Source organism: Paroedura picta, chromosome 4 (genome assembly GCF_049243985.1).
Source record: "Paroedura picta isolate Pp20150507F chromosome 4, Ppicta_v3.0, whole genome shotgun sequence".
NCBI lineage: Eukaryota > Metazoa > Chordata > Lepidosauria > Squamata > Gekkonidae > Paroedura > Paroedura picta.
Window position 1 is genome coordinate 10,906,768 of NC_135372.1, and position 21,913 is coordinate 10,928,680.

General features: G+C 50.0%; 1 protein-coding gene across 2 annotated transcripts; it reads left to right on the top strand.

The window, feature by feature from the left end:
• Positions 1-1,104: 1,104 nt before the first annotated feature.
• Positions 1,105-20,487, top strand: ZNF414 (zinc finger protein 414). 2 transcript variants are annotated; one of them, XM_077331856.1, is made up of 8 exons: positions 1,105-1,381; positions 4,841-4,976; positions 11,090-11,209; positions 11,882-11,989; positions 16,570-16,675; positions 17,541-18,061; positions 18,857-19,015; positions 19,365-20,487. In XM_077331856.1, exons 1-8 carry the CDS (start codon positions 1,325-1,327, stop codon positions 19,439-19,441), a joined length of 1,284 nt encoding a protein of 427 aa, XP_077187971.1. In that variant the 5' UTR covers positions 1,105-1,324; the 3' UTR covers positions 19,442-20,487. The 2 variants fall into 2 exon arrangements, with proteins under 2 accessions (XP_077187971.1, XP_077187972.1); XM_077331857.1 differs by lacking the exon at positions 11,882-11,989.
• The last annotated feature ends 1,426 nt before the right edge of the window (positions 20,488-21,913 follow it).

Below are 21,913 nucleotides of genomic sequence, written 5' to 3' on the forward strand. Positions count from 1 at the left end.
TTGAAGTAGGCATCACATTAAGCTGACACTGAGAAGATGGGCACCGCAACCTGTTGGTTCGACAGATCACGCATGAGTGTGGGCGCCTTCTTAGCTGAAGGTGCCGTGCCTTGCAGCACCCCACTGCCCTTGAGGCCTCTTCCAACCTCACTGCCTTATTAGTCTGCCTGTTGGCTTGCTTTTAAACAGGCACAAATAGAAGTCTCCACAGAATGGCTGTTTCAAGAAGACCAAGTGAGAGAAATTCTGTGCTGTATTGAGCAGATTCCAATTGGTGGGCCAGGGTGCTTCCCACTTCAAGGGAGCGCTGACTCTGGAAAGCTCAAACCCTGAAGTCCTTGGTCTGTGACTTGAGTCTGGGTGTGGTGCTTCAAGCCAGCATGACATGGCTTCCTACTGGACTGTTTCCTTGAGAGCCAGTGGTGGTGTGGTGGTTAAGACTGGTGACCTGGAAGCAGGAGAGCCAAGTTAACTTCCCCACTCCTCTTCCACATGTAGCCAGTTAAGGTAACCTTGGGCCAGTCGCAGGTCTCTGAGAGGTGTCTTAACTTTACCCACCTTGCAGGGTGTCTCTTGCGGAGAAAGGGAAGACGATTGTCAGCTAGTGGTTAAGAATGGTGGCTTCTAATCTGGTGGGCCAGGTTTGATTCTCTTGTCCAACATACACAGTCATCTGGGTGACCTTGGGCTAGTCACATTCCTCGGAGTGTCTGTTGGGAGAGGAAGGGAAGCTGATTATGAGCTGCTTTAAGGACGTCGGGTAGTGAAAAGTGGGGTACCAAAAACCCAGCTCAACTCTGCAAAGGACTGCATCTTGAGTGTGCAGAGCTTATGGTCAAAACTCCCCAGCGAGCTAAGCTGGGCCCGTATTGGGGGTCCCTTGCCGTCTGGAGCTGAGGCCTGAGCATAGGTGGGTGGGGGTGGAGATGTCTGGGGGTGGGGTGGGGTGGGGGGTGCACAGAGCGTTGGCCCTGGAGGGGGCTTGAACGGGATCCGGGGGCGCTCTATAAATGCCTCTTTCCACAAGAGGGGTGCGAAGGCTTCTTGGGAAGGCGGCCTTTTGGGTGGGTGGGTGGGCGGGGAGTGGCTAGGGCTGAAGCCAGCCCCCTTTCTTTTGAGGAGAGTCGGGCCCAGGCGACCTTCGTTCGGCCGCCAGGGGGAGCTGCGGCCCCGGGGCGCGGAGTGCCAACTGCGCCTGCGCCGCCCGCCCGCGGGGGACAAAGGGCCGCCGGAGCCCCGCCCGGATCTCGCGACAGCAGCAGCGGCGTCGTCGTCGTCGCCAAATGGCTCCCGAGTAGCCGCCGGCCTGTCCGCTTTGCGTGCGATGCCGCTCCGGAGCCGCGGCGAGGGGCCCGAGACGGACGGGCGCGGCGCGGCCAGGGTAAGGGGCTTCTGGGGGGCGGACTCCCGGGCGGGGCGCCGGGGACCTCCCGGGGCAGCTCCCGGGCTCGCCTGGAGGAAAGGGCCGCTTTGGAACCCCCCGGGAGCCCCCCGCCTGCAGTTGGCAGCCCCCCTTCCCCTGGGGGGCGCGGGACGGGGCAGGTTCTGGGACCCTGGACCCTGCTTTCCCCCCCACCCCTGCCCCCATGAGACGGGCCGGGCAGAGCCTGTAGCCCCAGCTTCCCTCTTGGCCTAGCCTACCTCACAGGGCCGTGAGGAGGATGGACGCGCGAGGGAGGCTGACAGTTTTGGCCTCTCTGGTCTGCGGCTTATTAGAGCAATCCCCCCCCCCCACACACACACAAGGATTGGGTCCAGGTAATTGACTGCAAAAAGAAAAGGGTTTTTGGCTTTGGGTATCTTGACTCCCTCCCCCCCCCCCCGCCCGCCATCAGAATTCCTGATATTCCGAAATAGCAAATACCATTTTGCTGTTGTGATTTGGGTTTTCTCCCTTTTCTGGATGTTTTGGGGTCCAGCATTCCTTGTGGAGGAACTTTCTGGGTATGGGGTGGCTGTTTTTAAAGACACAGGCATCCAGATTGCAGCGGAGCTGCTGGTACTTGTCCAACTTTCAAGGAGATGGAACGAAGACGTTCAAATCTGTGGGGCCTTGGTCAGGGTGCCCCCCAGCCATCGTCCATTGTTTCCTATGACGGGGGTTGGGGTCGGGGGGGACACAATCAAGCTGCATCTAGGGCAAAAGGCATGACCGCAAGCAGCAATCACTGGTCAGATGTCTCCCATGGAAGAATCAACAAACAGAACCATTGCAGAACCCAGCAATCCCAGTGTCCATGTGCTAGGCCAAACAGAAGCAAAATCAAACCAGAAACTCTTTATCTATCCATCTATCCATCTATCCATCCATCTATCCATCCATCCATCCATCCATCCATCCATCGTGTTGCGCTTCTTGCAGCTCAGCATGGTTTACATATAACGTCATCGGAGGGATTTGCAAGGCACAACAAAATTTGAGTCTCAATAGTACCTTTAGGACCACGAAGTTTATTCAAGGCATGAAATTAATTCAATGGGATGAAATTAATGCAAAAGAAATTCTGTCTAAATATCCAGAAGTTCCTGACAGAGCGGTTTCTCAGTGGAACAGGCTTCCTCGGGAGGTGGTGGGTTCTCCGTCTTTGGAAATGTTTAAACAGAGGCTGGAGAGCCATATGACAGGCTGATTCTGTGAAGGTTCAAGGGGGTGGCAGGTTGTGAGTGTCCTGCATAGTGCAGGAGGTTGGACTAGATGATCCAGGAGGTCCCTTTCAACCCTATCATTCTATGAGCTTTCAAGTGCATGTCCACAAGGATAATGTGAGTATATATTTGTGCTCATTTTCTGAGGAGGAAGGCAAGCAGTCGAAATCTCACACCTTGAATAAACCTTAGTTGGTCTTAAAGGTGCTATTGAACTAAAACATGGGTACCCTCTTGAATTTGAGTGGGGCACTTTTGCAAGCCCAGCAGAACTAATTGTGATGTACAGAAGCCAACGGAACCCAGGGCCCGGGTCACAATGCAAGCGCAACAGAACCAAAGTCAAACCAAAGGATCAGTAGAAAATGACGGTGGGGGAGGAGCCCTTTTGCAAGCCCTGCAGAACAAATATATGAGTGCTAAACAACACTGTAAAAACTGAGAAGGGGTCCAAAAGAACTCTGGGAAAGAAGATGAGGGAAAACAACCTCGTGTAACTGTCAGATACCCTTGAAATTAACAGAAGCAGCCTAGCAAGCCCATGGACCCTTGGGCCTTGGAGTGGTTTGCTTTTCTCCCCAGATTAGTCTCTTCCTCCCTCTGAGTTCATATGTGCCAGATGGGGAGTTCTGCTCCCCGCTCCCCTTTTCCGCCAGGCAGGCATCCAGTTAACGGATGCATGCTAGGCTTTGCTTCAATTGCAGCAGGAGGATAATTTTTTCTGCCACCCCCCATCCCAGCCATCTGTGCTTTAAAACAAGGTCTCATAATTCCCTAGCTGGCTCACTGGAAAAAATCCACTAATAGAAGCCCTAAACATGATAGGCAAATTGGAACCTCTGTGTTAAGAAGGAGTCTATCAGAAAGTATCACTTGTTTCAAATGGCAGCCTTTCAGCCCAGTTTTGGATGTCTCTATCGAGTGGGAATAGACAGCCTGTGAGCATGATTGACCCAGCAAATGCAAATGCTTCTTGACCAGTGGTCCCCAACCTGCGGTCCGCGGCCCGGTGCCAGGCCATGAAGGCCAGGGCACCGGGCCGCGGTTCCCTCTTCCCGCCCCCCCCCGCAGTAAAAAACTTCCCGGGCCGCAAGCTTGCGACCCGGGAAGCTTCTTACTGCGGGAGGGGGGGAGAGGGAATCAGGGCCGCTCATTGCGCATGCCTGGCCACACATGCGCACATGCGCGCTGCTTGGCCGAAATCGCGAAAATGCCGCACACGCGCGATTTCGGCCGCGTAGCGCGCATGTGCGCGTGCACGGCCTGGCTGCGCATGTGCGTTGCGCAACCACGGCCGCGTATTCGCACTGCACGGGCGGGGCAGTTGCCCTGCCGGTCCCCAGCTGAAAAAAGGTTGGGGACCACTGTTCTAGACTACCTTTCAAGATAGTTGCACAGGTGTAATAGAAGGTGTATTGAGTCTTTAAAACATTCTGCATATAGCTGGCCACCTGCAATTAGAAATGTATTGGCATATTTTTCTGCTATAAACCCCATAAAGGTTTACAGCAATATATCAGTTAAAATTCTTGTTTTATTAGAAGTTCAGGTTCTTCCTGGGAGACTTTTTATTTATTTTATTTGTTGTATTTATATACCGCCCTCCCTTAAGGCTCAGGTTGGTTAACATTAAACGTAGAAAACAATACAAGGAATGGATTTCTGGAAGGGAGGAGCAGGGGCCCTGTATATGTTGCTGGTTTTGCTCAGTCCCAACCAAATGCCTGGCGGAAGAGCTCCCTTTTGCAGGCCCTGCAGAACTGTTTTAACTTCATCAGGACCCTGATTCCTCCAGGAGCTCATTCCACCAGGTGGGGGCCAGGTCAGAGAAGGCTCTGGCTCTGGTTGAGGCCAGGCGGGCTTCTTTAGGGCCAGGGATCATTAGCTGGCTGGTGGCGGCAGAGCGTAGAGCTCTTTGAGGGGCATAGGCAGGGAGGTGGTCCCTCAGTTTTCATCAGCACAGACCTGAACAAGCTGCTCTTTGTTGCTGGGCTTTGGTCCCCTTCATGGCGCTTCAGGATTCTACAGACCAGCTTCTTCTCCCCTCTAGCCCTGCAGAAGAAAGTTTGGAAACACACTGCTGTATCTTTGCTTTGTAATAGTATAGTATTTATTCTCCAGGCCTTCTCTCTCCCAGTCTTTCAGACTGAAACAGACTGAATGCCTGCCTGCCTGTTTCCCGTTTGTTTGCCAGGACAAGATGCCGTCCCCAGTGCCTGGCCTGCCAGCCCATTCTGCCGCCACCACCCTTCCATGCCCGGACCTCACGGTCTCCCCCAGCCTCCCCCAAAACAAAGGGGAGGAGGAAGAAGCCTCATCCTCACTGCCAGGTAAGTAAGAGGCAGGACTGAGTGTTGACCCCAGGACAGGTGAAGCACAGGGTTGTTGCTATTTGGGGGGGGATAGGCAGAATGACATTGCCACGTGTGTGGGGAAAAATGATGCAATGTTGTATGCTCCCAGAAGTCAAGAGGTTTTTCTGCCAGTGGAAACATTTGCAGGCTCTTGGTACTTGAACTAAGAAAGGTTCTGGACTCAATAGGCCACAGAACTCATTGGCTCATCTGCCATATGCCTGGCAAAGGTTCCTGGTGCATTTCCCAAGGCATGCCCTGCACTCTCAAGGAACCTGTTATTCCCCCAAGCCTGGCAGATTGCGGTGTTTTTGCCACCTGCAAGGCAGTTAGGATGGAAAGGAAGCAGGAGGCATGCACTGGGCATCCCGGGGCAGGGCATATTCATGCATGTGCAACAGAGTCTGGTCTTACGTTTCAAAGTCAGCCAGAGGGAGTGGAACTCGGCATCAGATTTGCCTGTACCCCCAGCTAACACAGCACAAAAACTGACCTGCCATGCCATAGAGTTTGTTGGCGATATGGCATGAAGATCAGAATTACTTTCGACTTTGGTTGCCGAAGAGAAGTTAACATAAACATGCATGAATTCATATAGGGGTCAGACCCCACCCATAAAAAGCATCAGTTGATAGGCTCATACGTAACTAAAATACGTCACAGATATATCACTAAAATAGACAGTCCTATACAGTTTTCACAATTAACAAAATCAACCCTGAACGCAGGTTCAAAGAGCTCAGAACAGTCAGAACCGTTTAGAAAGTTTATAAAAGGAAAATTGCTGGCATATTTAGATTTTAGCCAGAATCTTTCAAGCAGGCCATTTACTGGAATGCAAACACCACTACTGAATAGCAGGGTCAGGACTTGCCCCCTTCCCATATTAAGGGAAAAAGCAGGGTCCCAACACCCCAGAGTACTTGCTGTTGTCCCTTGCAGAACAGTTGCCCCCCAAAGGACCAGATACATCTTGAAGAGCACCAAGCCCTGCCTGGCAGAAGCTAATTTGGGGGAGACTCCTATGTCATTCTGGGCTTCTTTTGGGGGACTATAGGGAATGCCCTCAAGGAATTCCCCCAACTCCCTGGGGAAAACTTATTTAAAAACCACAGAGCTGAGCTCTGTCTGTATCCCAGCACTAATGGTTGGTCAAGAAGGAAGGCCTCCTGAGGTTACATTCCTGAAATTAATCAAGAGCTGAACATATGCATCACTGCCCCAGCTCCCGTGCAGGAGAACAAATCGGGGGTGGATGAGATGCACAGGGCCAAATGCTCCCCCGTGTGGGTGCAGGAAGAGGTGGGGCAACCAGCCATAACTAAAACTGCAGCCTGTAGCCTGGCATGAAACCTCCAGTGCGTAAGCGGTTTCAAAGCAGCTGCCATTCATATGCCAGTCAGTGTCCAGCAGGCTTCTCCTATTGCGTTAAAACCCTGGAACTACAATTCCCATGAGCCCCTGCCAATATGTGCTGGCAGGGCCTCATGGGAATTGTAGTCCATGGACACCTGGAGAGCCAGTGTTTGGCCATCCTCTCCTGAGTTTGGCTGCCTTGCCCAGGAATCTTTTTCGGCACTGGCAAAGTAGTCTGTCCTGGAAATAACTCTTGAGCCAGCGTGAGGAGGCCCAAGAGGCCAGCCACATGGACACGTCCACACAGTCTGTGCCCCTAGGCCAGGGGGTTCCCACCAACCTGTGGACATTGTAGTGCTCACCCACACCTTCCTTGGTACCCACCAAGTGCTTTTTAAAAGTGGGTGGGGCCTGGTGGGTCTTTTGGCCACTGAAGACCTGCTAAATGGTGCAGATTAAAATAAGTTTCAAGGCAAGCAGTGAGTTGAACTGTAGTCCTAGTTTAACACTGTAAGCACTGTGCTACACTGGCCCAGTGGGCTCAGACCTGTTTTCTGGGGCACCTTGATTGATCGATATGCTGCCACTGTTGGTTGCCCATCCCGGGGTGGTTTACACAGCAATAGTAATATGTGAAATAAAAACCAGCTTAAAATTATATGAACCACAATTCAACACTGTTGCATCAGTTTAGTTATTAAAAGCAGGCTGTAGCCAGCAAGTGTTAATAGACAGGGAAGGGAGGGCGGGGGAGAAAAAGGAGGGCAGAAGGGGCAGGAGGGAGGCCCAATATTGCTCTAGTTGTTGTCTAACTCAGTGGTCCCCTGGCACCGGGCCGCGGCTCCCTCTCCCTGCCCCCCCCCCCCCCGCAGTGAGAAACTTCCCAGGCCGATTAGCTTGCGGCCTGGCAAGCTTCTTTTTGTGGGAGGGGGGGGAAGGGAAGCAGGGCCGCCGGGACAAACATGCATGCGCGGCAGGTCCGCACATGCGCGTTTGCGACCGCAGATGGTGCAAATGCACAGACCTGCCGCGCATGCATGTTTGTGCATGCGCGGCCACCGGATCCCCCCCCCCCCCCGGTTCCGCAGTCTTACAAAGGTTGCGGACCACTGGTCTAACTGTTTATTTATTGATGTCGTGCAAAACTTGGGTAATTCCAGCAGGACCATGATCTCAAGGGTGTAACGTGCCATTGGGTGGTCACCCAGGGCTGGAAACCAAGCTCAAGCTCCACTACCAGGATACTCTGCAGGTAACAGTAGAGGGGATCCTTCCAAAGTCAGGAAACTAAGTTGAATACCCACTAAGTTGAAGTGGGTAACCATGTAGGTCTGAAGTAGTACAACAAAATTCGGGTCCAGTGATACCTTTTAGACCAGGGGTAGTCAAACTGTGGCCCTCCAGATGTCCATGGACTACAATTCCCAAGAGCCCCCTGCCAGCAAATGCTGGCAGGGGGCTCCTGGGAATTGTAGTCCATGGACATCTGGAGGGCCGCAGTTTGACTACCACTGTTTTAGACCAACAAAGTTTTATTCAAGCTGTGAGCTTTCATGTGCAGGCACACTTTCTCAGACAATGGAACAGGGATATCAGTCCAGATGAGAAGAAAGTAAATTAATAGCAAATTATTAAAACGTTTTATAAGTCCAAATATGCAGTATCATAATTCATTGCTAAAAAAGTCCTGTGGGTTCAATTGTTATGAGCCACATTGTCCCAAATAAAATATCCACACTCCTTACAACCCTCTCTTCTTTTAATTTTATTTGGGACAATGTGACCGTAATGTGATATAAGTAGGTATGTAGTGCAATTTAGAATCTAACTCTCTGGTCTCAGGACACGATAACCAATTCAGCACTTGTGGAGATGCCTGCATACTTGGGTGGAGATGGATGGGGCTTGTAACAAGTCTCTTTTAATCACTTCTTTTCACAACTGGGAAAGTGTCAGCAATTAATCACTAACCTTGACCTTTTTATTCCCCCAGTGTTTGTGTGAACAACAACTGAACCCACAGGACAGATTGGCTTTTCTAGCAAAGAGTGATAGAATCATAGAATCATAGAGTTGGAAGGGGCCATACAGGCCATCTAGTCCAACCCCCTGTTCAATGCAGGTTCAGCCCAAAGCATCCTAAAGCATCCAAGAAAAGTGTGTATCCAACCTTTGCTTGAAAACTGCCAGTGAGGGGGAGCTCACTACCTCCTTAGGCAGCCTATTCCACTGCTGAACTACTCTGACTGTGAAAATTTTTTTCCTGATATCTAGCCTATATCGTTGTACTTGTAGTTTAAACCCATTACTGCGCGTCCTTTCCTCAGCAGCCAATGGGAACAGCATCCTGCCCTCCTCCAAATGACAAACTTTCAAATCCTTAAAGAGGGCTATCATGTCGCCTCTCAACCTCCTTTTCTCCAAGCTGAACATTCCCAAGTCCCTCAACCTGTCTTCATAGGGTTTGGTCCCTTGGCCCCAGATCATCCTCGTCGCTCTCCTCTGTACCCTTTCAATTTTATCTACGTCCTTCTTGAAGTGAGGCCTCCAGAACTGCACACAGTATTACAGGTCTGAACAGTGCCGTAAACAATGGGACTATGACATCTTGTGATTTTGATGTGATGCCCCTGTTGATACAGCCCAAAATGGCATTTGCCTTTTTTACCGCTGCATCACACTGCCTGCTCATGTTTAGTTTACAATCCACAAGTACCCCAAGGTCTCGTTCACACACAGTGTTACCTAGAAGCGTGTCCCCCATCCAGTAGGCATGCTTTTCATTTTTCTGACCCAGATGAAGAACTTTACACTTATCTTTATTAAATTGCATCTTGTTCTCATTTGTCCATATTTCCATTGTGTTCAGATCTCGTTGAACTTTGTCTCTATCTTCTGGAGTATTTGCCAGTCCTCCCAATTTGGTGTCATCTGCAAACTTGATGTGTAGTCCCTCCACCCCCTCATCTAGATCATTAATAAATATGTTAAAAAGTACCGGGCCGAGCACCGAGCCCTGAAGTACCCCGCTACTCACCTCCCTCCAGTCTGATGAAACACCATTGACAACACCTCTTTGAGTGCGGTTCTCTAACCAATTCCCTATCCACCTAACTATCTGAAAATCCCGATTGCAGTCCTTCAATGTATCCATCAGAACAAATTGGGGAACCTTATCAAAAGCTTTACTAAAATCCAAGTAAACCACATCAACCGAATTTCCACGACCCAGCAAACCTGTTACTTGGTCAAAAAAGGAAACCAGGTTGGTCTGACAGGACCTGTTGGAGACAAATCCATGCTGACTTCCTTGGATCACCAAATTGTCCTCCAGATGTTTGCAGATCACTCCCTTTAATATCTGCTCCATTATCTTACCCACAAGAGAGGTCAGACTCACTGGTCTGTAGTTTCCCGGGTCATCCTTCCTCCCTTTTTTGAAGATTGGAATATGTTTGCTCTCTTTCAGTCCTCCGGGACATCTCCGGTCCTTAGTCCCGAAGATGATGGACAAGGGTTCTGCAAGTTCTCCAGAAAGTTCTTTGAATACTCTCAGGTGCATTTCATCAGGCCCAGGGGATTTGAACTCATCCAGTGCAGCTAAATGCCTCTCAACAACCTCTCTGTCCATGTCAACCTGCCACCCAGACACTATCTCTTGGCTACTGCCATCTCTAGATTTGCCTAAACCCTTTGACCTGTGGGAAAAAACAGATGTAAAATAGGCACTGAGCCTTTCTGCTTTCTCTGCATCCTCCGTTAGAGTTTGACCATCTGCACCCAACAGTGGGCCTATTGCCTCCTTTAATTTATGTTTGCCCCTCACATAACTGAAAAATCTTTTCTTGTTATAGTGGGCTTCCCTGGCCAATCTTAGCTCACTCTCAGCTTTGGCCTTTTCTGATGATTGATCTACAGTGCCTAGTAACCTGTAGGTACTCTTCTTTAGAGCTCTGTCCTTCCCTCCATTTCCTGAACATTTTCCTTTTCTTTCTTAGTTCCTCTTGAAGTTCTCTGTTCATCCAAATAGGCTTCTTAGAGAAAGGTTTCTTGAGAAAGGTTGAGGGTCTTGGGAATGTTCAGCTTGGATTAAAGGAGGTTGAGAGGGGACATGATAGCCCTCTTTAAGTATTTGAAAGGTTGTCATTTGGAGGAGGGCAGGATGCTGTTCCCATTGGCTGAACATTTCCCTTTTCTTTCTTAGTTCCTCTTGAAGTTTTCTCTTCATCCATATAGGCTTCTTAGAGCTCCTGCAGTGTTTTCGTCTTTCTGGGATAGTCATGGATTGAGCATGCAATAGCTCTTGTTTGAGTAGTGCCCACCCTTCACATGCTCCCTTCCCTTCCAGCATTCTCGTCCATGGTATGACACGCATCATGTCTCTGAGTTTATTAAAGTTTGCCCTACGAAAATCCAACATCCGCCTCTGGCTACAAGCTTCCTTGCCTCCCCATCTCCAAAGGAATTCTATGAGGACATGGTCACTTCCCCCTAGGGTCCCCACCTCCTTCACCTCATCCACCCAATATGATCATACTGCATATTTGGACTTATGAAGCTGTTTACTAATTTGCTACTAATTTATCCCCTCCTTATATCTGTACCCATTTGTACACGAAAGCTCATGCCTCGAATAAATCTTTGTTGGTCCTAAAGGTGCCGTTGGACTCAAATTAAGCTGTTGGCCCCTTCTTGTGGCCCCTATGCCTATAACTTCATTTTTGTTTTCGTAGGTTGTAGTGATCCAGGGTTGCTTGAAAATCAGATCAACCCTGTGTTCAGCAGCAGCAGCAGCAGCAGCAGCGGAATTCAAACCCAAGACCAGCGACTGCCAAAGCGCAGGCCCATCCAAGGTAAACTGCAAGGTGGAACACCATTGTCTCAAGAGGAACCCTTAAAAAAAAGCCTAAAGGGGCTAATCCTGCTGGTTCCTTAAACACTCAGAAGCGTGGAGTTACCGCATAAATAATCATGATTTTTGTATTAGGTTCCTTACTGGGTTTTACACAAAATGGTAACCCTTCTGCTCTCCACTGGATACAACCCTGCTGAAGAGAGATGCTTTCTTTCTTTGCTTTAGTCATGGTCCATCTTTGCTGCAGAGAGTAGCGTCTGTCACCACCCACTCAAGTTCCATGCACATATGGTGCTTGAGGTAAAGTGGGTTGGACTAGCTCCCCAAAGACTTCCTTGGCTTCACTGCGTTATCAGTCCACTTTTAATGTGCAGTCTGCTTTCTGCACCCTTTCTCCCCCCCCCCACCCCCCGCCCCTTTTAAAAATGTTGATGAAGAGAGCTGATAAACTTGAAGGCGTGCACAGTTTTGCTTTGGCTGACAAGAGGCACTGCCTGTTTTTTGTTTTTAGAGAAAGATGGTGTTTTTCAGAGGGGAAATACTTCAGTGGAGGGAAGGCTGGCCACTCCAGGGACACACAGATGAACCGGTGGCAGTGGCAGGACTTGAACCCAGGACTGGCCTCCCCTCTGTCTTCCATAATCACCATCTCCCTTCTTGCCCCTATCAGGGAAACGCTACCAGTGTTCAGGCGATGGCTGCCGCATGGCTTTCCGGAGCATGAGGGAGCTGCTGGACCACTTGAGTGTTCATTACAGGCCCACACAGTCGCTGGAGGGTAAGCCGTGGGGAGTGGGGGAATAGGTGGCATAGAACAGAGCAGGGGGATTGGCCCACTTTTATCTTAGGACTTTGAATGCAACTTTTAATAATCTACCCCTCGCCCCCCCCCCCCCAGCAACTTTTTGTGATGGGCTACCTACGGCAAATCTAGACAGCATCCTAAAAAGCAGAGACGTCACCCTGCCAACAAAAGTGCGTTTAGTCAAGGCTATGGTCTTCCACCCCCTTCAAGGATCGCTGCCTTGTTGTGGCAAGGGGGCTTGCGTAGTTCAGTGAAGCTATGAGCTATGCCGTGCAGGGCCACCCAAGACGGACAGGTCATAGCTGAGAGCTCTGACAAAAGGTGATCCACTGGAGAAGGCAATGGCAAACCACTCCAGTATCTTTGCCATGAAAACTCTATGGACAGTTCCAATAGGTATAACGATATGACGCTGGAAGATGAGCCCCTCAGGTCGGAAGGTGTCCAATATGCTACTGGGGATGAGCAGACGGCTAGTACGAGTAGCGCCAGAATGAATGAAGCGGCTGGGCCAAAGCCGAAAGGACGCTCAGTTGTGGAAGTAACTGGTGGCGAAAAGACAGTCCGATGCTGTAAAGATTTTTATTCCATAGGAACCTGGAACGTCAGATCCATGAATCAAGGCAAGCTGGACGTGGTTAAACAAGAAATGAGAAGACTGAACATCGACATTTTAGGAATCAGTGAACTAAAATGGACAGGAATGGGTGAATTTAATTCAGATGACCATCAGGTATACTACTGTGGACAAGAATCTCGTAGAAGAAATGGAGTAGCATTCATAATCAATAAGAGAGTAGGAAAAGCAGTCTTGGGATACAATCCCCAAAGTGACAGAATGATCTCAGTTCGAATCCAAGGCAAACCATTCAACATCACAGTGATCCAGGTCTACGCCCCAACCACTGCTGCTGAAGAGGATGAAGTTGATCAGTTCTATGAAGCCCTACAACACCTTCTAGAAGCAACGCCCAAAAATGATGTGCTTATCATCATGGGGGATTGGAATGCTAAAGTAGGAAGCCAAAAGATAACCGGGATAACAGGCAAGTTTGGCCTTGGAGTACAAAATGAAGCAGGGCACAGGCTGGTAGAATTTTGTCAAGAGAATACAATGGTCATAGCAAACACTCTTTTCCAGCAACCCAAGAGACGACTCTACACATGGACATCACCAGACGGTCAACACAGAAATCAGATTGACTATGTACTCTGCAGCCAAAGATGGAAAAGTTCTATCCAGTCAATAAAAACAAGACCAGGAGCTGATTGTGGTTCAGATCATGAGCTTCTTGTTGCAAAATTTAGGCTTAAATTGAAGAAAGTAGGGAAAAGCACTAGGCCACTCAGGTATGAACTAAATCATATCCCTGACGAATACACAGTGGAGGTGACAAATAGATTTAAGGAATTAGATCTGATAGACAGAGTGCCTGAAGAACTATGGACGGAGGTTCGCAACATTGTACAAGAGGTAGCAACTAAAACCATCCCAAAGAAAAAGAAATGCAAGAAATCAAAATGGCTGTCTGAGGAAGCTTTACAAATAGCTAAGGAGAGAAGGGAAGTGAAAGGCAAGGGAGAAAGAGAAAGATACACCCAATTGAATGCAGAATTCCAGAGAAAAGCTAGAAGAGATAAGAATGCCTTCTTAAATGAACAGTGCAAACAAATAGAAGAAAACAATAGAATGGGGAGGACCAGAGATCTTTTCAAGAAAATTGGAGATATGAAGAGAACGTTTCATGCAAAGATGGGTATGATAAGGGACCAAAATGGTAGGGACCTCACAGAAGCAGAAGAGATCAAACAAAGGTGGCAAAATTATACAGAAGAACTATACAAGAGCGAGCTTAACATCCCTGATGACCACAATGGGGTAGTTACTGACCTGGAGCCAGACATCCTGGAATGTGAAGTCAAATGGGCCTTAGGAAGTCTGAGCAACAATAAAGCTAGTGGTAGTGACAGCATTCCAGTTGAACTATTCAAAATCTTAAAGGACGATGCAGTAAAAGTGCTACACTCAATATGCCAGCAAATTTGGAAAACTCAACAATGGCCACAGGATTGGAAAAGGTCAGTTTACATTCCAATCCCAAAGAAGGGCAATGCCAAAGAATGTTCAAACTACCGCACCATCGCACTAATTTCTCATGCTAGCAAAGTTATGCTCAAAATCCTACAAGCTAGGCTCCAGCAATATGTGGACCGAGAACTTCCAGAAGTACAGGCAGGATTTCGAAGAGGCAGAGGAACTAGAGATCAAATTGCCAACATACGCTGGATCATGGAGAAAGCTAGGGAGTACCAGAAGAACGTCTACTTCTGCTTCATTGACTATGCTAAAGCCTTTGATTGTGTGGAGCACAACAAATTGTGGCAAGTTCTTAAAGAGATGGGAATACCAGAGCATCTTATTTGTCTCTTGAGAAATTTATATGCAGGTCAAGAAGCAACAGTGAGAACTGAACATGGAATCACTGACTGGTTCAAAATTGAGAAAGGAGTTCGGCAAGGCTGTATACTGTCGCCTTGCCTATTTAACTTGTATGCAGAGCACATCATGAGAAATGCGGGATTAGAGGAGTCACAAATTGGGATCAAGATTGCAGGGAGAAATATCAACAACCTCAGATATGCAGATGATACCACTCTAATGGCAGAAAGTGAAGAGGAACTAAAGAGCCTGTTGATGCGGGTGAAGGAGGAGAGTGCCAAAGTTGGCTTGAAACTCAACATCAAGAAAACAAAGATCATGGCATCCGGCCCTCTCAATTCCTGGCAAATAGAAGGGGAAGAAATGGAGATAGTGACAGATTTTATTTTCCTGGGCTCCAAGATCACTGCAGATGGGGACTGCAGCAAAGAAATTAAAAGACGCTTGCTCCTGGGGAGGAAAGCTATGGCAAATCTAGACAGCATCCTAAAAAGCAGAGACATCACCCTGCCAACAAAAGTGCGTTTAGTCAAGGCTAGGGTCTTCCCAGTTGCAATGTATGGCTGCGAAAGTTGGACCATAAGGAAGGCCGAGCGTCAAAGAATTGAGGCTTTTGAACTCTGGTGCTGGAGAAGACTCTTGCGAGTCCCTTGGACTGCAAGGCGAACAAACCAGTCAGTCCTAGAGGAGATCAGCCCTGACTGCTCTTTAGAAGGCCAGATCCTGAAGATGAAACTCAAATATTTTGGCCACCTCATGAGAAGGAAGGACTCCCTGGAGAAGAGCCTAATGCTGGGAGAGATCGAGGGCAAAAGAAGAAGGGGACGACAGAGAATGAGGTGGATGGATGGAGTTACTGAAGCAGTAGGTGCAAACTTAAATGGACTCCGGGGAATGGTAGAGGACAGGAAGGCCTGGAGGATCATTGTCCATGGGGTCGCGATGGGTCGGACACGACTTCGCACATAACAACAACAACAACATAACAACAAATGGTCTTCCAGTTGCAATGTATGGCTGCGAAAGTTGGACCATAAGGAAGGCCGAGCGTCAAAGAATTGAGGCTTTTGAACTCTGGTGCTGGAGAAGACTCTTGTGAGTCCCTTGGACTGCCAGGTGAACAAACCGGTCAGTCCTAGAGGAGATCAGCCCAGACTGCTCCTTAGAAGGCCAGATCCTGAAGATAAAACTCAGATACTTCGGCCACCTCATGAGAAGGAAGGACTCCCTGGAGAAGAGCCTAATGCTGGGAGCGATCGAGGGCAAAAGAAGAAGGGGACGACAGAGAATGAGGTGGCTGGATGGAGTCACTGAAGCAGTAGGTGCAAACTTAAATGGACTCCGGGGAATGGTAGAGGACAGGAAGGCCTGGAGGATCATTGTCCATGAGGTCGCGATGGGTCAGGCACAACTTTGCAACTAACAACAGCAACAACACCTACGTCCCAGTAATTTGGCCTGCAAAAGAATCTGTTGGATTGCCTCTGTTAATGAAGTGTGTTTTGGAGTTGAAAGAACAAACGTTAAGGAACTGGATTTTTTCCCCCCAGGCTTTGTCTCTGCCTTGCACAGCCTTTCCCAGAGAGGGGGAAATGGTTCAAGATTTGTTTTTAATGCTTGAAGCAGGAAAAAGATGAACAAGAAAACCCCCGAGACTAAAAGCATTGTGCTCCATTGGCAATAGATGCATAAAACAAAACTTGAATTCGAGTCCGTGCCCTTCCTAGTTGGGACTTCCTGCACCCAAAACTGACCCGTGCAATATATTTCCTGTTTTTTTTTCACTTTAGACCAAGGGTAGCCAAACTGTGGCTCTCCAGGTGTTTATGGTCTGCATGAGTCCTGCCGACATCCTGCTTTCAGGGGCTCGTGGGAATTGTAGTCCATGGACATCTGGAGAGCAACGGTTTGGCCACCCCTACTTTAGACCCCTCCCCCCTCCACACACAGCTCTGTGTGACTTTACCATTCCCCTATTAAAATTCCCAGAAGCAGCTAGCAAGGATTTTTTTCAAGTGGGCAGAAAGGACACCCATCAATGTTTGAGCCCCACATCGAGTGAGGGTGGGGCATGTGCCCCTCTTCCCCCTTGAGCACTCTTGCTTTTTTCTAGGCAAGACCTTCTGCTGCTCTGCTCTGGGCTGTGCGGACACCTTCCCCTGCATGCAAGATCTCATGGAACACACCAAGACCCACTACAAGCCAAACAGATATTTCAAGTAAGTTCTGTTCTGAACCCCACCACCCCACTCCCCGTTCCTGTTCCGATTCCATTTCCCTGCTAGGGTAATGGCCTCTGTATGTTTTGATGGGGCTGCCTTGTCCACCAGCACAGATGGGATCCATTGAGCCCAGCTTCCTGTTTTTAACCGGAGACACTACGGTGGGAAATCCACAGGTAGGGTGGAAAAAGCAAGATACCTTTGCCTGTTGCGTCATCAAGCAATAGACTGCCCCTCAGCCTGGAGGTTCGCTACCCAAGGAACACGAAGCCATTGATAGGTGCCCTTTAGAACTGTTCTAGATTGTGATGAAAGTCCTTGTAGGCCTAGGACACTGGGGTCGATTGCCTCAGACTCTCCTGGGTGCGATTTCTAATAGCTGGATGAGATTTTCAAAGGCGTTTGAGGGTCCAGCTTGGTGCAATGGTCAAAAGTGGCGCTTTCTAATCTGGTGAGGTGGATTTGATTTCCCCACTCCTCACATACAGCCATCTGGGTGGCCTTGGGCTTGTCACAGCCATGATAGAGCTGTTCTGACCAAACAGTTCTCTCAGGCCCCACCTACGTTACAGGGTGTCTGTGTGTGGGGAGAGGAAGGGAAGGAGATTTCAAGCCACATTGAGACCCCTTTGGGCAGTGAAAAGGGGGTATAAAACCCAACTCTTTTTCTTCTTCCTGCATGGGCAGGGTTCTGGGGAAGCAGTTATGACAGCGACTTGAGCCAACACAGTTGAGGGGAAATAGGCTCGAAGTTCTTAGTCCTTTTGGGGGGGGGGGGGGGATACAGAACCCAGCCACAGACTCTGCATTGTGTCTTTTGGAATAGCAGGTTTAAGCCTGACCCTGGGCTCTTTCCTTCCAGGTGCGAGAACTGCATGTCACGCTTCCAGACGCACCGCTCTCTCTTCAAACACCTGCACGTCTGTTCTGACAACCGCAGCCCCTCGTCCACCTCACTGGAGGAGAAGCCCGCCATTCCTACTACCTCTGGTCCGGAGAAGGAACCTCCTGGGAAGTGGCTGAATCGGCTGTCCAAATTCCAGAGCGTCATCCAGCACGCAAAGAAGGAAGCTGTCCTTCCTGCAGGGACAGAGGCCCCCTTGGCTCTGGAGAGAGACTCGCTGATGGCAGGACTGTCCCCTAGCTCCTTGGGACCTGTGCCGCCACCCTCCTCAGCTTCACACCCCTTTTCTGTGTTGGAGCCCACCCTCTTTGGACCGCCCCCCCTGGCACGCTCCTCTGGGCCGCCTCACACTCCAGTCTCAGGGCCGTTCCTGCCCTATATGCACCCCCCACTGTTCCCTTTACCTCAGAACCGTTTCCGGCCCTACCTTCCCGGTCAAGGCCTTCCTGTCTCCAATGCTGTATGGAAGAAAAGCCAAGGTAAGTAGAAAGTGAGCATGTCCTCAGATGGGCTGTGCCCAAATCCAGCATTCTTCTTCTGTTGCTAAAGCGTCTAGTTCCCCATGGCAACGGTGGGCGGGTTTGAAATAGCCCCCGTTTGGCAGAAAGAGCACATGGCTCTCTTTCCTGGAGCGTCAACAAGCAGAGGACCTCTTTGGGCAGCCTGTCCTTCATGCTTGAGCATTAAATGTTTTTTGCCCATATTGGAAACTCCCAATTTGACATTTCATGATCATTGCATCCTGGTGGATTCTCTGCCCTTGGAGTGCCAGGATTCCAGAGGGAGCAGGGTTTCTGGGTTGAAGGGTATCAAGGACTCCCCCTCACCCCCCCTCAAAAAAAAAAGCATCCTGTATTTTGTAACAGAGACATGCCATTAGCCAGACATGCACGCAACGGGCTGGGCTCTCCTGGCTTGTGCCTGTCCTGAGAAAAGGGCCACGAAGGGGAGGGAAGGGGGCCCAGGTGCAGTAGGGCTTCCACAGGCAGCACCCCCACTGCACTGAATATACTGTTGGGTTCAGCAAAGGTGGGCAATATGGGGACTGTTATCGGCATCATGGCCAGTGGAGCCCCAACCGCTGCAGGCCACTGCTTCAGAGCGCTGCCTCTAGTGGTGGTGGTTGAGCCGACCCCGGGCCAGGAAAGAGGGGCCTGCCTGCAACTGACTGCCATAGGGCCCGACTGCCTCCTCCACCTCGGCCCAGAATGGGCCTGCCTTGGCCTCTGTTGCCCTGTAAGATCCCGCTTCTCTCCCCCCCCCCCCCAACACAGGACACTCCTCCAATAGTCGCATTGTGTGGGAACACACCCGGGGGCGCTACAAGTGCCTGCAGTGCGCTTACTCGGCTGCCTCGCGGAAAGAGATGACGCGGCACGTGGAGGACCACCGCAAGAATGCCCCACCGCCTGGTCGCCTGGACGAGGACATGGGTGAGAGCCTGGCGTGGGCGGGCACGCCTGGGGGAGGGATGCGCTTCTCTAGGCCTCCCCTCATTCGTTGGCTGTTCCGCCTCCAGAGCCATCAAGTAGAGGTTGGCATCCTGGGCCTTCTGCAGGGCTTGACTGCTCAGCTGCGGTTCTGCCCCAACTAGGGCGTTCTGGGCAAGGGCATCCCCCAGGTCTCCGGCAGAGAAGTGCTTCTGCCAGGCTGAACGAGGACGTGAACATGCATAAAGAAGTGTCTCTTTCCCCCAAAGCTGCCACGGGGGCTGGGGAGCAGGGCACCACACACTTGCTTTGCCCCTCCTTTCCCAGTGACCTTTGCTCCTCTCCCTTCCAGACTTTGGAGTCAGCCTCTCCTCTTTGCACTCAAAGATGCCACCGGAAATGGACACCTCCCTCTACTCGCCACTCTGAGGCTTGTACTGCACTGGCTGGATTTTCCTCCTGCTTGTTCCTGATTGACACCGGAGGGGAGGCTGGGCCATCCTTTGCAGCTTCCAGGGAGCACCAGGCAGCCAAGCGGTTGCTTCTGCACACAGAGGTTCTACTCTTGAGGGGGGGGGGGGCTGAAGAGTTCTTTGGGGTATGTCCTCCACCCCTCTTTTCAAACATCCCCACAGCCGGGTCTTTTAATTGGCCACTTTCTGCTTGGCCACCATCTTCCTGGAAAAGTCACACATTCTGTAATCCGCCTTGAGTCTGTAAAAATAAGCCGGCAAGCACGCCCACCAGCGGGGCCAGGAAGGTCACACCCCTCCTTGCTTGCCTGGGTCTGCATTGGCTTTAAAGACCACTCTGGTCACAGCTGGCCACTGCACTGGAATGATCTACCGCTGAGGTCCTGCCCTGCCAAATCACCAGATTTCATTGGAAAAAAAAGCCAGCCAGCCAGCCAGCCTGCCTCTAGGCCTTTTAACGGTGGAGATGTCACCAAGCAAGTCCCTGAGGCTTCAAAAAAAAAAAAAGAGGAAACCAGGGGTTCAGCGCAGCTCGTCGATCACGCCAATGGATTGTTATAATGCTCTAGTGATCTAGCTGTTGCAGATTGTAAAGGTGTGTGTTGGGGGGAGAGTGGCAGCTTGAGGCAAGGAATGGGCTGGAGAAAGCCACATGGAGAATAGTTGCTGTCTGGCAGCTATCCTGTACAAGGTGGGACTGCAGATAACATTGTCCAAGCTCCCCACCCCCATGCTGGTGGCAGTTTCTTCCGCCTCCAAGGATGTGAGCAGGTGACTGAACACTGTTTGGAGTGGGTTGGGGGTGGAAGGCTTAATCTTAATTATCGGCCTGAGGACCAACCTTCTGTGCATTTCCCCTTCCTCTGTTTTGAACAAGTTTGGTTTTTCTTGCTTTAAGGCAAAACCTTTCCCTCTTTCTAGACAATGATCAGACTTGCTCAGGTTTGTTAGTGGATTGCTGCTGCTTTTGAAGAAAAATGAATAAACGGGAACTGTACAGCATTTTGCTTCACTGTGTCTGTGGGCAGGGGGAGAGAGAGCAAATGTAGACTAAGGCAGCAGGGAGGGAGATGTTCTTAACAAGATTTCAGTTTTGAAGCTCGTGAGGGTAAGTAGCCCAGCTCCATGTTCGGATGGTTCTGCTGGGCATCACACACTTGAGCTCCATCGGACCAACTGGAAACCTGTATATTGAAAAACAGCTTCCTGCGTAGGCCCTCCAGGAGAGCCGGACTTCCTTGAGATTGGGAAGGGTGCCTCAGGAGCGGACATGGCATGTAGGAGGTCTCAGGTTCAATCCCTGGCATCTCCAGGGAAAAGGGCCAAGCAGTAAGTATCGCGTCCAGATTACAGGAGGTGATGGTACCACTTTGCTCTGGTTCGGCCTCACTTGGAGTCCTGTGTTCAGTTTTGGGCACCCCAATTGAAGAGGGATGTTGACAAACTGGAATGTGTCCAGAGGAGGGCAACAAAGATGGTGAGGGGTTTGGAGACCAAGTTGAATGAGGAAAGGTTGGGGGAGCTTGGTCTGTTTAGCCTAGAGAGGAGATGACTGAGAGGGGGTCTGATAACCATCTTCAAGTATTTAAAAGGGTGCCATATGGAGGATGGAGCAGAATTGTTCTCTCTTGCCCCAGAAGGACAGACCAGAACAAATGGGATGAAATTAATTCAAAATAAATTCCATCTAAACAGCTGGAAGAAGTTCCTGACAGAGCATTTTCTTAGTGGAACAGGCTTCCTTGGGAGGTGGTGGGTTCTCCATCTTTGGAAATTTTTAAACAGAGACTAGATAGCCATCTGAGGGAGAGGCTGATTCTGTGAAGATCCAAGGGGGTGGCAGGTTACAGTGGATGAGTGATAGGGTTGTGAGTGTCCTGCATAGTGCAAGGGGTTGGACTAGATCACCCAGGAGGTCTCTTCCAACTATGATTCTATGTGAGGTACTTTCTCAATTGGCATTCCAGAGAATTGCTGCCAGAATGAGCAGACAATACTGACTTTGACAGACAAGGGGGCTGCTTCAGTGAGAGCCAGTGGGATGTCGTGGTAGCTTCTAATCTGGAGAACCAGGTTCAATTTCCCACTCCTCCTCTGGAGGGTATAAGCCACTTTGAGACTCCTTTGGGTAGAGAAAAGCATTATATAATAACCAAGTTTTCTTCTTTTGACTGAGCAGTAACATCAGGGCTCTCTCAGCCTCCCCTTCCTCACAGGGTGTCCTAGGTGGGTGACCTTGACCAGTCTCAGTTCTCCAATAGCTCTCTTGGCCCCATGTACCTCACATGGTATCTGTTGTAGGGAGAGGAAGGGAGGGCAATTAGAAACTTTAGAGCTCCTTCGGGTAGTGAAAAGCACAGGTGAGAGACAATGGGCCGGCTGGACCGAGAGTGGTAGTCTATAAATGTAATAAATAAATGGGTCAAGA

What these genes read in the sequence shown, in the direction of transcription:
- ZNF414 (XM_077331856.1), top strand. Translation starts at nt 1,325, where the DNA reads ATGCCGCTCCGGAGCCGCGGCGAGGGGCCCGAGACGGACGGGCGCGGC. An exon ending in AAGCCAAACAGATATTTCAA is followed by an intron (nt 16,676 to 17,540) that starts GTAAGTTCTGTT and finishes CTTTCCTTCCAG; the next exon opens with GTGCGAGAACTGCATGTCAC. An exon ending in TGTATGGAAGAAAAGCCAAG is followed by an intron (nt 18,062 to 18,856) that starts GTAAGTAGAAAG and finishes CCCCCAACACAG; the next exon opens with GACACTCCTCCAATAGTCGC.